Source organism: Rousettus aegyptiacus, unplaced genomic scaffold (genome assembly GCF_014176215.1).
Source record: "Rousettus aegyptiacus isolate mRouAeg1 unplaced genomic scaffold, mRouAeg1.p scaffold_m13_p_2, whole genome shotgun sequence".
NCBI lineage: Eukaryota > Metazoa > Chordata > Mammalia > Chiroptera > Pteropodidae > Rousettus > Rousettus aegyptiacus.
The window spans coordinates 168,356,497-168,372,952 of NW_023416295.1; the positions used below are offsets into that span (position 1 = coordinate 168,356,497).

The window sequence follows — 16,456 nt, forward strand, 5'->3', positions numbered from 1 at the left end:
GCGCGCACATTAAGTTTTTCTGAAATGCTTACAGCGAAAATTGAGGTCTTATGCCCTGAAGCCTTTGGTAACATCTATAACAAAACTACGCAACAGGTCCACATCTAACATCTGAGCCAATATAAAACAGTGACCTGTTGTTCCCACCCTTCTCTCCCAAACACTGCCATTACTCAAGGCAGAATGTCACTATTCACTCCTTTCTGCTGTCCTTAACCGGGCCGTGTGGCTCGAACTACAACACACAGGGAAAGAAAGTGATATGAAATTTCCAGACGGTCCTCTGTGGTTTTAATACTTTGGCAATGGAAGAAGGGCCAGACTTATTACCTCCCTAGATCTTTTGCAGCCTGTAGGTAAACGTTACAAGCAGTAAGATATTTTTTTAAAAAACGGTACATATACTTACCACAGCGCCAACTCCATAGCTAGCGGCAGGGGCAAGGGCATGGTAAGGGTCGGCTGTGTACACCCTGCCATAACTGGAAAGAAGAAATACAATCAGGGAGAGGAAGAAAAGAGAGGGATCCCAAAAACTTAAAGGGTTTACTGTGCTGAGGACTGTGAGTAACGTGGTCTTGGAAGGTCGTTAGGAAACTGGCAGAACGGAAAAAACCTTCCTATTTCTACTCCTAAATGCAGTGCACTGAAAGATTCTGAAGGACTGCTCTAAGACGGGAAAGAAGGGAATTGGAGGTGACAAAGAGGGAAACTGGGGTCAAAGCCAAGAGACGAGAACACGGGAGAGTGGGCAGAGGAGCCAGTGCCACGTGCCACGCGCAGGCGAGGCCGCTGGGAGGAGGCCTGCGAAAACCCAGGTGTGCGGGCAGCCGCAGGCCCCGGTGCTGCTCTGGAGGCGGGGAGGCCGGAGGGGGGTGACACCAGGGGATGGCGCGGGGCTCGCTGACGTTCGTACGTACCCGTCGCTGTAAGCGGCAGCAGCGGCTGCAGCAGCCGTGGCTGCGGTTGCAGTAGCGGGCTGTGCATATCTGTAGGCTGCATATCCGCCCTACGGGAGAGAAGAGAACTGACTTTACAGCGACCTCTCCCCCTGGAAGGGCGGACGAACATACACCCACCCACACGCAGACCGACAGACACGGGGGCGGACGCAAACACAGACACACACGTGGAAAGAGGATGTTTCAAACTGCATCAGTCTGCATGTTATTCCTCTGTGCAAGAAGAAGCCCCACCCAACGCGGGGACGTGCTTTCCAATTTGGGACAGTCATCAAAAAAAACCATCCTGGTAGTGCCTGCCTGTTCGCAAATTTAAGAGATGAAGATATGAGTTTGGATCTATCTTACTTCAGTGTCTGCTGGAACTTTCAACAGGGAAAATATTTAGAGGAAGTTGGGAGAACTTTATCTGACTGGTGGGAAGTATAAATTAAAGAATGAAAACATCACATTTATATGTGTGAACTTCCGATTCCCTGACGTGTACTCGGATTGGTTTACTGACTACAGTATATAAAGGGCAGGCCCACAAAGGGCTGCGCTCCACTGACTGCACGTTTGCCAGGAGGCTAGGCTCGTCAGGCCATGTTCAGGAGGAAAAGCAGGGCAGACTGGGGGCTGGCACACTTCAGTCTGGGAACCAATGTAACTTGCCAATTGTCTTTGAAAGCAGTTGTGACAGCGACCGTATGGCCTACACGACCAAAAATATTTACCACTTGGCCCTTTATAGAAAAAGTCTGCCAACTCCAATCTGCATTTCAGACTCAGGCAAATCAGATACAAATGGCTGAGACTCCTTTGGCTGGATAAAATAGAGGAAGATTCCCTGCCTCCCCCAAAAGCATTTAATTGCATTTATTCTCCTTCCTTAAAAGGTTCTGAGACTCTCACAATCTGAACTCACAGGAGGCTCAGGAGCTCTATCTTCTAATGGCTCAAACATCCTCTAAGCTCTAAAGAGTTTCAAACGCTTATGTTCTGCGATTTCAGCTCGGTTTCGATGAACCAAACACTGCAAACAAAGAACGGTCTGCTCTGTAAGGGCGAGCCACATGCACTTCTCCACAGGGTGGTCCAAAGGCAGTCACAGCTGCCACACCGACAGGCCACTACCAGGCGGCAAGCTCCTACCTTTTCTTTTTTTCTTCACCCTTCTAGAATTCATCTACCCCATCCCAATCTAATTCAGGTGTGAACCGTTACTGCTTTTCCTTGTCAAATGTCCCTACGTTCAGCGAGCCCGTCCCAGTGCCGTTTCACTCGGGAGCGACAGCACGCTTCGCTTCTGTGCGTCAGCATGTTTCCCACGGACGTCTGCAGCTTCCTGCCCCGTGCGCTCTACTTCCTGTTCCTTCGAATGTTCCATTTTCACTAAATCTACACGAGACATTTCAAATTTACTTCTGTATCGTTTCTTAGGACTGACAATAAGTGTTTTCTGATGGGACCCTTGCTCTTCTAGCCATCCACGTGGCGGCTTCTAGCTTGCTGCTTTTACTTCTGTTCGAACCTTACTTTGGGACTATTTGTAGTTTCTTAAAGGCTTCTAAAGCTTCTTGCTTCTTTCTTATATAATTTATGCTTTCTCTAACTGAAGAAACTGCATGATGAAGGAAAATTTACTCTTGCTCTTTAAATTTATTGGCTTGAAGTCATCAGAAGTAGCTTTAATTGTACATTTAAAAAAATCCGATTGGCTCTCAGTGGTTACGTATTAGTCTTTCTTTGCTCTTCAACGGAATGATTTAGAAAAGTAAACATTTCTTTCTCGATTACAAATTCTTCTATAGATATTCACAAAAATAATAAAATTCTAATTAATATTACCAAACACTGACAACGAGGTGGTATGACAGGGACATGGTAGAAAGCATCTTTCGGGGCTATGCGTGGTCAACATGTTCCCTCCGCATTCTGGGCAGATCCAGGGGAATGGGCAGGCCAGGGCGACTTAGGCAAAGCTGAACACTCAGGCTGCAACACGTACACATGCATATGTCCGTTATTTATAAACTAACGTGTCTCTTTAACTGATTTTTTAAAAACCTCTAAAAAGGCAATGAAACAGTGGAAGTGTTTGTTAAAAAAAAAAAAAAACAAGCTAATCATTGTAGCTGAAATTTTAAGCTTTATATGAATCTAAAAGGCTTGATTTTTCATTATAGGTAGAGATGGTTCCATTAGTTTAGAATTAAAGTTTGCTACTGTGGCATCTACAGCAGTGTCATCTTTAATAAAACTTCTCTGTAAACCAGGACAATGTGGTAAAGCAGCATTATGTGGTTTGTCTCCAGCACGCCTTCAAACACCAAAATAATCTTTAAAAATTATTAAGGTCAGGGTAATAAAAGTAGTTAAAACCAAATTTATGTTTACTTGAGTAAAACATTTAAAAACTGAAGTTCTATGCCACAGGGCAAAGGCATACATTCTCATTAACCCATTTTCCATTAAGGAAAAAAAAAGTGTAGCTCACTGCTAGGATTAATTTAATGTTACATAAACATGCTCTTTGAGGCTGAAGCAAATCTGGTTTTCAATGTGGAAATAAAATATAAAAATTGTTCTTGGAGTTATTTCTAAACAGAACTTGTCTCTACTCCTAATGTAACAGAAATATATACATAAATCAGATTCATCAAATGAATCTTCGTCTAACTGTTCGAGAACCATTTTAACATCACACATAAGAATGCTAAGTTTTCTAGGATCTTCATTTTCAGCCATCGAGAATTACCATATTTTGTAAATGGAACTATGACTACTAAAAACAGAATGCTATAAGTAGAATGTCATTTGTTTCCAAAGACTATCGACATACTGGAGATACAAAAATAATAATAAAAGCGAGATATTTCATGGCAAACTCAGGGCGAGGTTAGGACTGTACCCCGCGAGTCACTTTGGGGGAAAATGCAGCCACAAGCACCGCTGGGCCGTGTTCTTGGGGCAAATGGGAAACGGGTTAAGGGATTCTGAGGCCCCAAAGTATGGTCCGGACTCTCAGTAAGGCAGACACTGGGGAGTGCATCAAATCAATACACCTTTCTGCTGTGCTGAACTGATTCTGCAAAAACAGGTTCGGTATGAGGTTCCTGACAGAGCCACCTCCCCTCACTTTCCTCAGCCTGCAGGAAGCCTCAGGAGCTCAGTGCTTTCGGGGAAATGTTACCGTTACTCAAAAACAATTTAAAATGGATCAGACTGTGGGAAAAGCTTCCTCTAGCTGTGGTCGTTTCCTTGTGCTGTAAGTCAACTCTGACTTTGGAGTGTGAATTTGATGGGGTTCTCTGCTATTCAAATTCAGGAAAACAGGACAGGGGTGCAAACATTTTATTAACAAAAGGCTCGAGAAGAATATCAGCATTAAGAAAAACTACATTAATTTTTTTTGTAAAAGCAGATATTTCGACATGACTCCTCTGATTACTTTACGATAACGGTCTACAGAGAGGCCCTTTAAAGTGAGTCTATGCTTAGGATGAGCAGGTAATATCCTAATAAACTAATCTGGTAAGTCATCGATAATTACCCCCAAATTAGAAAAATTAAATTGTATATTGTGGATTTATTCTTCTTAGAGGTATTCTTACTGAAAAGTATTTCATCTCCTGCTTAAATTGGTTATTCAACAAAATATATCACATAATGTAAAATACAATGTAAAGAAAATTCAGATATATTTATTTCTAGTCTGGATTTTTGAGCGCATAAAGATGCGAGGCTGAGAAATTTTTTTGAATTTTACTTCTACTAGCAACGTATTGTCTTTTATACAACATGAGAACAAAGTGCAGTTTGAAACACCAAGGTTTTCATTACTGTTTCTTAAGTTTTTCAAAAAGAACAAGGGTAGGGAAGGGGGTAGGAGAGACAGGGTTCAGGCGTGGGGAGGGGACATGGCGCCACATTTATTAATCACATTAAAAACTAAGCATGCCAACATCTGGAGCTAAAACAACCAGCAAAATCACCACGTTCAGACTCGTAATGGCTAACTCTATCTATCCCAGCATTCTCTTGGGACAGCGGTTTGCCCTAGGCTCTACCACAAGCTCGGTGAAGTACACAGCCTCAATTACTAGAGCGTGCAGCCACAACGACCTGGTATTACGGAAACAGTCAGTCACCACTTGAGTTAACATTCCATACCCTAACGACTGGCCCCTCCCCAGCCCAAAGAAATAGTAAATCTTGCCCACCCTAGCCCTGGCCCACACCACAATGTTAATAATTGTAACAAGCAGTAACCCATCTGTTATATCAGAGAAGGGAACAGAGACTCCACTGAGAGATTTAGAGTGAGATGTTAACATTTCTTCAGCTGACTGCACAAACAAACAAACAAAAAAAAAAAAAAAGAGGAGAAATAATTCATTTGGAGATATGAAGTCATGAAATAGCTGATGTGTATTGCTTTTAACCATGCACTGATGCAAAACTGAAGCAACCATTAATAATAAAAATTAAAAAGGACATATGTATTTACACACAATCAGACCTGTTTGATCTGAAGCAGTTTGCAGATTCTATCTGTGTGTGATTTGAAATAAAACAAAAAATGGGGATTAGCATGGCCACAGCACACCCTAATGTCGGAGGGCACACACAGACAGCTCTGGGGAGCCCTGATAGCTGGGTAAATTCGTCATGGCTAAGCCTGGTCCAAACACACGTCTGCCCCTTTAAAAATAATTGCTTTCTCATTCCTTTGTGACTCCTTCTGAACGATTCCTAGTGTTCCCAGCCCGGGCGGCCTGATGCTACCTCGCTCCCCTCTTCCACCCTCCTCACCCTGACACCCTGACTCAGTCCTGACCGGCAGCACTCACTGAAATGCTGGCCCTTTCAACACCCATCCATTCTGATCCAGGGTTCTTCTAAAATATTTCCTGTTTCAGCATTTTATCTTTTCACATAGCCATAACATATCTCTGCCTTCAACTTCCAACTTTCTCAAAGGAAAATGCTGTTACCTTTAAGATCCTTGTGTGGTTGTTAAAGTCTCAGTTTTCCGTGGCTCAATGTCACCTCCTAGGGCTCTTCTACTGCACTCTGAATCTAGTTTATCATCTAATTAACTTTTTAACATTGCCACACAGACCCCATGATTTTTCTGCACAGGTCTGCAGCTGTGCTTTAAACTAGAACAAAATGAAAGGCTTCTACTTATCGTCCCTCCTATATTTGATCTGCAAAGCTCTTAGCTTAATCTCCCACTGGCAACTTCCCCCTTGTCTTGATTTTAACTTAGCTTTTAATTTGGTCATATTTTTGTTTTAGGTTTACATTAAAACAGGACTTTGGTGAGCATGTGATGTCAAGACACCTTCATTCTACCTGGAAGACAACGACATTATGACACTGAGGAGAAGAGTGTATATTTCAAGACCAGCAGACAAAATGAAAGCTTGTTCCCAACATGTGGTGTGCAGGTCTAGAGCGCAAGAGTGGAGCGGAAGGGGAGGCAGGTGTGTGGGGAGAATGGCAGGTGTGATGCTTAACATCACTGCAGCAGAGAAGAGACCTATTCCAACTGGCATGTGCTGAATGTTGAGCCTCTGTGATTCGTGTTGCCTGTCCCTACACGTTTCTAACTCCCTCCTTTCCCTCACCTCCTCCCCACTCCAGCTGAGAACCGTAGCTCTAGATTGTTCTCTTTAGGGGACAGAATTCTCATGTGGCAACATGGCACCCTTAACTGAATGTGAATAACACAGATGTGAATACAAAAACTTATAATAATGAAATACTATTACACTGCTGATTGGGAAACCTACCTACTTTGAAAAGCAGTAATGAAAAAATGTTTAAGTATTTAAATTTTATCTTATTTAAAATTGAGATTAAGAAATTGCTATGATCGACTTGATATCTCTACTTATTAATTCTATGCTAGATGAGGGATCATCTTTAACGAATTAAATCTTTCAAACACTCTACTGTCCACATCTCCCCAAAGTAGTTCATTCCAAAATCTCACTGGGTACCTACATAAATAAACTAACTCAATTGTGAAAAGATATCTACTGTTTTTCTTTTTTCTAGCATCCAGCTATCAGCAAACCTAATAGTGCATTACTACCTGAATGGGCTCACTGACCTTGTTTGAAGGTCAAAGGAAAAGAGGAAGGCAAATACATGTTTCAATTGTAGAGTCCTTATATGTGCAGCTTTTTAAGGGAACCTCAACTTCATTTAATAGCACGGTCCAATTGTTACTATGATGTCACTACAGGGCCCAATTTGGGATTCGAGTTCTGTTTGGAAAGACTCTACTTCCTCCCTTTCCTCATTTCTTTCACAGAAGTGAGAAAATGTCTCCCCAGCTGCTCTGCTCTCCAAACATAAGACTAGTTTCAACACCACTGTTCAATGTAACTGACAAAGTAAAGGAGGTGGCAGTGATGGGACAGTGCGTCTGACACGCCTGGTGTGGTCACGTGGCAACGGGACCGGAGCACTGATTTTGGAGGAAGTGCCGTCGTGTATGGAACTTGACTGTGTGCGCTGCTGAGGTAGCAGGGCTTAGATCACACGCTCACAAGTCTTGATTGTCCAAAAAAGCCTCTGTTCCCATCTCTAACGTGGAGCTGGAATGGTTAGTATAATTCAATTTTTTTCACTGCAATCCACAATCTGATTGATTGGCAGGTCACACTGGCACTCCTACCTGAGGTATTTTAGCGCTAATGATTGGTTCCTGTAAGACTATTCTATAACAGAACACAGGAAGAGCAGTTCAAAAAACACAGCTGTGGAAGGAAAACAATCATACAAAAAGCCCGCTAAGGGGCCCACCAGCCTTTTCTTTCCTTTGGATGCAAGCATGCTTTTCACAGGATGAGAATTAGGAGCAGTTTGTTATCCCATTTAAAAAGTGAATTAGGGTGAACCATGCCATTTCTACCGATCCAAAAAAAAAAAAAAAGAGGGCAGGTGGATACGTACACTGTCTGCTACACTCCCAAGTCTTATCCTGGGGTGGGGGGTGGGGATCACTTTATAAATGACGGGCACAATTGCTAGATCAGTTCTCCGGAGAGGAACGTGCCATAAAAGAAACAGAAAGGAAGAAAATGACTAGTAGGGATAACGGCCTTAGAACAGAACAGGGAAGGAGATTTTAAAAACCTCCGCAATTAACAGCCTCAATTAAAATAACTTAAAACAAAACCAGCAACTTAAACTCTTTTCCCTCATGTCATCTCTTCAAGCTATGGCTCAGCTCACCTTTTATACTAGGTCCACGCTCTGCTCTTTCTACGCCTAACCCGCCCTTCTGAGGAAACAAGAGCTAAACTCACCTCGACAGACTTCCAGAGATGGAAAAATGTACAGAGAGAAGAACACACTCAAGGTAAAACAACGGGGTTTTTTGTTTGTGTGTTTTTTAAGAAGCATCCTTTGCTCCTTCACATATGGAATAGGGAATATAAAGTTGTTGTTTTTTCCAGGGATAATATTTCATAAAATCTTTAATGAAATGGGGGGAAGGGATATAAAGTTTTAAAAGCTATAGTTTTATTAGGCTTAAAGCAACAGTTGACCTCATAATGTATTCTTATTTTTCATTAGCGATTCTGGATATTATTTCAGCACTAGTGACCAACTTTTTCCTCCCAGTAATGCTTTAAGATGGGAACTAAAAATGACAATAACATTACTATTAAGTCTCTTCAATAACAAGGGGACATGGGTCAAAAGAATACTTTGGCAGGGTCACTGAATTACTTCTGTTTAGCTTGATAAGGTAATCCAGTAAGAAGATAAAAAAATTTCAAGAGTATTTTTCTCAATAAATACAAAAAAATCATCTCCCTCTAAATGAAATCATATATTGTGAACTAAAGAAATGAAAACTGTCAACAAATATTTGGTTGGCTGGCTTAACAAAGAAGTAGGCAAATCTTAATAATGTAGAAGTGGGCCACGCTTAAAAAAATCCCCAAATATGGAAGATATGAGACAGGAAAAAAACTTGACAAGAAGTAATTCATATGGAAAAGTATGCTCTAATAGACCAGATTTCAAGAAAACAACTTCAATAACATAAAGATGAGTTTCATGAGAATATGGATACTAATGTATATGAGAAAATGTACATCCTAAGATCATATGTAAATATGTATATTTAGAAAAGTGTAATTTGGTGTAAATTAGGGTAAAAAACTAGGGTATATTTCCCTAACCTTCAAGCACAGGGGGAAAAAAAAAATTCTTTTCATTACTTCTTGAAAATCATTTGAGGACAGATGTGAATTTTAATTAACTGCTAAAAGAGATAATGAAATAATGGTTAGTTGGGTTTTATGTCTGACTATACAAATCACTTACGTAATCAGGGTTAGTCACAATCTCTCTACGAAACGTATCTATAAAGTGAGAGAGCTGAGACCAAATCATGGCTGAGGCTCCTTTAAGCAACTGTTAAATTAAAGCATACTTTGAATGTCTGCACTACATAGCAGAGGTGTGTACAGCCACCCACAGTCCCCTGGAGGATCATTTTATTCTACCTCTACTTCATGAAATACAGAGCCTCTAAGCGTACTCTGAAAATGCATCAACATTTTTAGATTGCCAGAGAATCTCTGGCAGGCTGTGGAAATAGTTCACTACAATGGTACCTTTATTGTGTTTGAGAGGTAAATGTGGAGAAAGTATTTCCAAATGATTGTAACCTAGGATCAAGGAATAATTTCAAGCTGACAAGTTTTCTTACAAAATTGTTTCTCAATGACTTGGTGGTTAGACCAAACTTGCATTCAGAAAAAGGTCATTTGGAGAGGTCCCAATAAAAGACTTCGAAACTCAAAAACTTTACTCTTTGTCAGTTAGATCACTTTGTCCACAATTTAAGTAATGTGTGGCAATCCAATCATGACACTATAGTCACATAGTTTAAGTAATGGATTACATGATAACATGACTGGTAGAATCAACAACTATTGTATGACAGTCCAATCTTTATAGGAAGAGTCTAGGTTGCTAATTCTGCCACTCATTTCCCTCTAGACAGCTCTTAAGAAAAGAGATCCACTGGCTGTGGACCTTTTGGTAAAGAAAGGCCTTAAGCATATTTAGTTTCCTCTCATTATCACCCACTCTCTACTGGCATCAGTTCCTTATTCCATTATCGCAAGACAGCGCTCTCTCAGTGTATGTAAAATAGGAAAACACGCAACTCAGAAAGTTTACTGCCATCTACATCAATCGAAACTCTTAATGATCTAAAGAGGGATGTGAAATGAGTAGAAAAGCAGAAAAGGGAAAGAGTAGGTTTCAGGCTAAGCTATCCTGCCATTAATGTATGCACATGATACGACAGTAATAAAAGACTTTAAACCTGCTGATCATCTCAAAAATATATTAGTGATCCACAAAGCATCTGTAGGTATAGGGAAGGGAAAAGAATATGTCCAGTAAACTGACTCTAGCAATGATCAGGAAACCCAAAGGCTTAGTTTTTGCACCCAGGGGCAAGCGCAGTGGCAGAGAAGCATGCTTGCATTCTTAAATATATAAATATATATATATCCACAAGGAAAAAGAAAACAAAAATTAAATAAATTATATTTTAAAAAACCAAACCAAACCAAAGAAACAGAAAAAAAAAGGCTGGCTTGTCAGGGGATGGGGTCAAGAAGGCCCCAGTGTGTGTACTTACATAGAGGTCAGCACCGTAAAATCCGTCCTGGTAAACCACACTGCAGAAAATCCACACAAAAACAAAAACAAAAAACAAAAGAACAGAAACACATTCCGGTTATTGAGGACGGCAGCATGCACATGCGCTCTACACAGGCAGGTGATGTATGAATACATGACCTGGGCTCGAGGCCATGGCAAGTCAGTGAGGAAAATGTGAAGGTGCACACTCGTTACGCAGCTCCAGGACATGCGAGGAGGGGAAGGAATGCAAACCTGGAATGAACAACCTGTATGTCTGGTAATTAAGATTAAAACAATAAACAGCATTCCCAGAGGGCCCAATACAGCTACCGAAAATCTGCTGGATTAGAAACACCAACTTTTCAAACCTGGAGTATTTTTAAAAATAAGCTTCACCTAAAAGGAAGTTTTTCTTTAAAGAGCTTCAAAAGGTAGGTGTGTGTGTGTGTGTGTGTGTGTGTGTGTGTGTGTGTGTAGGTAGGGGGAGGAGGGAGGGCTGGCATATAGAGAGGGGTTTAACATGAAAAGAAAATGAACCCAAAGAATTCCATTAGGGCGGGACCTAGGCAAAAGTATGTTTCAAAATTATGTTTAGTCTTTTCTATTAGTTTTATAGTAATATGTAAATTTTTTCCTGATATCCATACATCACCTGCTTTTTATCCTGCACATTAGACATGCGATAAGATTTGGCTGATCACACAAGCATGCAAAGTATTATTATTCAGCATTTTAAGAACCAATGCAACACCTCAGAAAAACAAGTCAATCAATTCTGACCAAAGTAAACAGAGAAATGTAATTAAAAAAAAAAAAAAAACACAACCAAAAATACCCACAATGCATTGCTTTCACAAGCAGAGATAATGAGCTAAAGGTTAAGGTGATTGGTCCAAGGTCCAAGAATTGAAAGGTGCAGTGGGGATCCCAGATAGTAACAATATAATCCAGAGTGGGAAGGAGTAACTAGAAGATTTTAAGGGTTCTTTTTTGACCATAACAATAATTCATGGAATTCTAAAAAATACAGTTAACTGAAATTCTGGGCATGACCTGTTTTATTTAAAAGAATAAAACTGAGAAGGTAGCTGATTAGGAATAGAAGGGTTTATTTTTCTGTTTAGAAAATTAATTTGTATCAAACAAAATACATGACTTGTTTTAATCCTGAGCAACACTAAACTAGTATAACTAAAATATAGATTTCAAACCTTTTGAGGTATTTTGTGCATATAATTTCCCCAAAACATTACTTTGGGACCAAGAGACATAAAATAGGGATAGAGAAAAAAGTTAAGACTTTCTTCTTCATATATGTTAAATCGAGATTTGGCTGTTTTACATTAGAAGATCTATTTATTGTTTATTCAACTAAACGAGCTGGAAATTTTCACCACTGCCTTCTCTGTTACAATAAATAAGCTAGCAAGTGAGGTCATCAAGTCATATTTTTAACTTGAATATGAAATCACTTCTTTTAGGTAACGTAAGTTTCTGAATTCTACTTCCAATGACATTTTGCTGTGTTGACAGGAATAGTATGGTCAAACTTTGCAATGCCCCGAACATGCTGTGCTTTTGTAGTATACAACAGCCAAATGAAACTCATCTGTGATGTTCCCTTAGTTTTTCATAGTCTCCAACTGCAGTTGAACAATGATATTAGAAAGTAATCGGCTGCTCAACTGCATTTTTGTAAAACAGAGACTTGTTCATAATGAGAAGGCTGACAAAATGCAAAGCACTGATGCCAGGTGGTGATTAGTTACCTTCGACAATTTCCGTAAGGGGAAACAGACAAAGGTTAAAAACAATTCTTCTATCAAGAAGTGTGGTGGCATTAAAAACATGAATAAATTTTACCTACGTTGCATCACTCACTGGGAATATTCAGCTAAATTCTAGAAGGATTCCAAAGGATTCCAATATCCCCTGTATCAAATGCCACAGGGGACTTGAACACAATGATTAATGATGAAATTAGTTTACTAAGCTGAGAAGCAATTTTAGGCCATTCCCCATAAAATACTGGACTTATTCCTTGCCATCTTCCATGTAAACAGGTGATTTAGTTAATAAAAAAGGCAACATGGGAAATTAGTGTTCAATGTAATGCACAGAAATTGATGTGATTAAGACATACAGATAAAGTATCTTTGAGCAAATATGTACCTGACAAGGGCTTGCTAGAGAATGGGTTCTCAAGTTTGGCCAATATACTGAAATGACCTACACTGAATAGGCACGAATTCAACCACTTTATAAAGTAACTCAGGAATATTACAAAATAAAGAAGTCCCACGTTTCTGGGGAGCAGTATCTCTTTGCAAATGTGACGGTAAACTCTCTCGGAGTGAAATGAAAGTCGCTTCATGAACAATTTTCCTAGTGTGCAGAACTGCCAAAAGGTTTGTTTTTATGTTTTACTTGAATTATTTCTTGATGAAACAATACTGCATCTTTATTTACTTTTTTAAAAAGAGATGTCAGAGGTTGAAGGTCAAAGGCAAGTTGAGAGAAAAAAGGATAAAATTAAAAGTAAGTAATGGCAGAAGATGAAGATGATGGAATGCATGGGATTTAATCACCTATAACTGCAAACAAAGGTTTATTTCTGAAGCAGTTCCCTTCCAGTGGCTTTCGGAGCCTACCCATTTCAATCTGTCTAATAAAAATGCTTTAAATCTGTGCAATGGAGGACCTCTAATGGCACGTCCATTTGGCCTATGAATGAACGCTAAATCAGCACACCTTAAAGCCAATTTGCTGTCCAAAAAGGATCTACAAAGGAGGCTCTTTCCCTTTGTATTTTAACTAAGTAGCAATGAATAGGCTCCCCTGCCACTATGTTTATTCCTCAGTAAGAATAAGGGAAAAAAACCTGTCATAGGCAGAGAAAAGATGAAGAACACAAGAGTCACATCTTCGAAGAAGGAAAGTCCTCGATACAACTAACTTATAAAAAGTCCACTATAATAATGTACTTATTAGGCTGACACTGAGAAACAACTAAAAACAAAACCTGCCATCTTCACTCCTTCTCCCCCAATTCAATAACAAAGGATTTATTTGTTGCTATGGAATCATTCCACTGCATGAGACACCCTCCATACAAAAATCAAAGGATGAGGGATGCTCAGCTACATTAGTTGTTTTACCATCATTCAGAAGCCAACTGTAGTTTAATTCTTCCTACTTCTCCCTTTCTCCCTTGATTCAATTGGACTTGGTTCATCTTTGAATTAACCTCTTTTAATCCGTTTCCTACAAAGAAAGCAAATCCATTGTGGGTAACTAGCTCTGCTGCTCACCACCCAGGCAGTGAAACCAAAAGAGAGGGCACACGTGGTAGCCTCAGCCCCAGCCCTGGGTGGTGAGGAGGGGTGAACACAGCAGATGCAGTCTTGTACTACAATCTTGAGTTCCTATTTTGGTTCTCTGCAGTAGTGTTAATCCATACTCGTGCGATGCTGAGTGAACTCCATGCCAACACACTGCTAGTAAACACAAGACGGTTCTGGCTACTGTCTCAAGCCACTATAGTGAGGGCTTAAGGTGGCCAAAATGAAGATTTATGTAATAAATTGATATCTGTTACATTCTGACGATGGTGTATTTTGGTTCTTGCCATCTAATCCATTAATTTGCAAATATTCGTAGAATCTCTGCTATGTGGCACGGCAATGTCCCAGAAGTTATATAAGAGGGCCATGGTATCTTCCTGTTCGACTGCTTATTTTGGAATCTAACGCTTACCCTGGATAGGCGGGAATGGCTGTTGGAGGTACCGCTCGCACTGCACCATACACCGTCCGCCCTCTGCCCCTCAGATGGGCTCCTCTGAAAGCGGCCGCCGTGGTGGCTGCAGTTGGGTAAGGAAAGCCAGGAACTAAAGGGAGACCCAAAATATGACAGAAATGTCAATTTGCATTCAATAGCAGGTATACAATCATAAACTTGCTCTGAACTAACTACAGAAAACTTAAAAGGTATCACATCTTTTCTGAAAAAGAAATGGAGAGACCCGATATGCAAAAATTAATGGTTCCATGCCTTGTTCATCAGAAATCTGGAATGAGTTTTCCCTGTTCTTTCCCAATTTTGGCATTACAATGCAAGCTGCTGAGAAGCAGGTAAGACGCTCTGAGAACAACTGCCATAAGAGACAAGATTTTTAATTTCTGCTGGCAGTTTAAATCAATTGATATAAACTCTTTAACAGGCTATTAATCTTGTTTCCCAACATTATTATGTGCTTGTAATAATTATTCTTTATAAGAATATTCTTTTGTTTTTACATGGTGCCAAAATCCAAGGCACAAAATAGTCTTTAGACATTTCATCTCATTAGTCAACTTAATTTCTTTATCTAAAATGTTTTAATCCAGAAATGTAAAGTGGCCCTGTATCCGCAAAGGGGCAGACACTGTTTAAAGGTCCATTTCATGCACGCTATTCTCTGGAAGGCTCGCAGACACTGATTCCATGGCCACTGGACTCTATTTAATTATACCTTTTGCTGGAACAAAATGGCTCAGGTCAAAATGACTTTAGAGACAGCAACAGAGCTGAGAATAATCAATAATACTGAGGTGCTTTTAAAATGCTACTATGTACCTGAGGGCCCAAAGCTGCCTTGCCAAGAACACGTATAATACATTTCACGAATACGTACTTCTTTTTTGTTTTCTTTATTATCTAGTACAGATTAAAATGTTCTTTACACGCCCTCAGCCTCCCTCTGCTTTTCCCAACTGTTCATGCTTTGTGGCAATCTTCACATGTGGTCAGAAAGAGTTTAGCACTGGCTAAGCAGGACAGGGCACTGTGACATCGCCTCTCTCTCTCGACAATGCCTCCTTTTCAGTTATGGATTATGCTGCAAAGAAAAACGCTAGCACATCGCTGCTCCCTCACTACTGTGAAACGCCATGGCAGGCCGACATAGGCTACTTACTGATTAGAGGAATGTAAGTGTTGATGCCCCCTCTTCCCGACAGGGGCACTGCCGCGTCATTGCCTAGGGACACGTCTGCTTGAAAGCTGGATGCTAATTGCATCAAAAAATTAAAAAATGCCAAAAGATTACAAAGGGATAGCAAGTTGAAAAATAACAGATGTTGTTACAATGAAACAGCACACATGGAAAAATTAACTTAAATACTACCTGCATATAACTCAGGGCCATATACAGCTCCAACTACTGGGCTTAATTTCCAACCTGAAATGGAAGAGAGGACAGTGAGCACTCGAGACTAGGTGAGGGACATAGGGGAAAGGAGCGATGTTCAAGCTGGCTTCAGGCAACGCTGGGTCTATTTTTGTTTATCACCAACTTTTCCTCAGAATGCCAGGTGGGGTTTATATGAGATGGTGATGACGTTTCCAGACCTGATTATCCATAAGCAGGACCAGTGCAGTAAAGGGATAACGAGGGGCTGGTGGGGAGGGTAGGGGAAAAGGGGAGACAGAGAGAACAAAATTGGGGTGGAAGGAGGAAGATGGAAAGGGGATGAGAAAAAGAAAAAAATATAAATAAATCCTGGGGTTTGGTATAGTGTCTCTCATATAACTGCCTAATGTCCGATTCTTTGTTTAGAAAAAGGAAAAAGGCAGAATGTAGTTTATGCCATTCTACACCACACTGTGATGTACTTTCTCATATTTCACCTTAACACTGTTTACTACTCTAGTTGTTTTATATAGGCGTCCTTCGAATGAATTCAAATTTGACCTAGATCTTTGAACTCATGTTCAATTATACCATGCTGACGGTATCCTGGGTAAGCTGGAAGCTCCTTTTATTGGGTTTCACT

General features: G+C 40.3%; 1 protein-coding gene across 26 annotated transcripts in view; it reads right to left on the reverse strand.

Annotated features, from left to right (window-relative positions):
* RBFOX2 (RNA binding fox-1 homolog 2) overlaps positions 1 to 16,456 on the reverse strand; it is a 240,716-nt gene that overhangs the window by 6,770 nt on the left and 217,490 nt on the right. For 5 of the 26 annotated variants that reach the window (XM_016161656.2, XM_016161659.2, XM_016161670.2 and 2 more), the window contains 5 exons: positions 15,808 to 15,861; positions 15,598 to 15,690; positions 14,397 to 14,541; positions 10,636 to 10,675; positions 1,030 to 5,293 (listed from right to left, as the gene is read on the reverse strand). In XM_016161656.2, the coding sequence (XP_016017142.1) occupies positions 4,970 to 5,293; positions 10,636 to 10,675; positions 14,397 to 14,541; positions 15,598 to 15,690; positions 15,808 to 15,861 (656 nt within the window). In that variant the 3' untranslated portion in view covers positions 1,030 to 4,969. The other 21 variants (XM_016161667.2, XM_016161666.2, XM_016161681.2 and 18 more) reach the window with 14 other exon arrangements.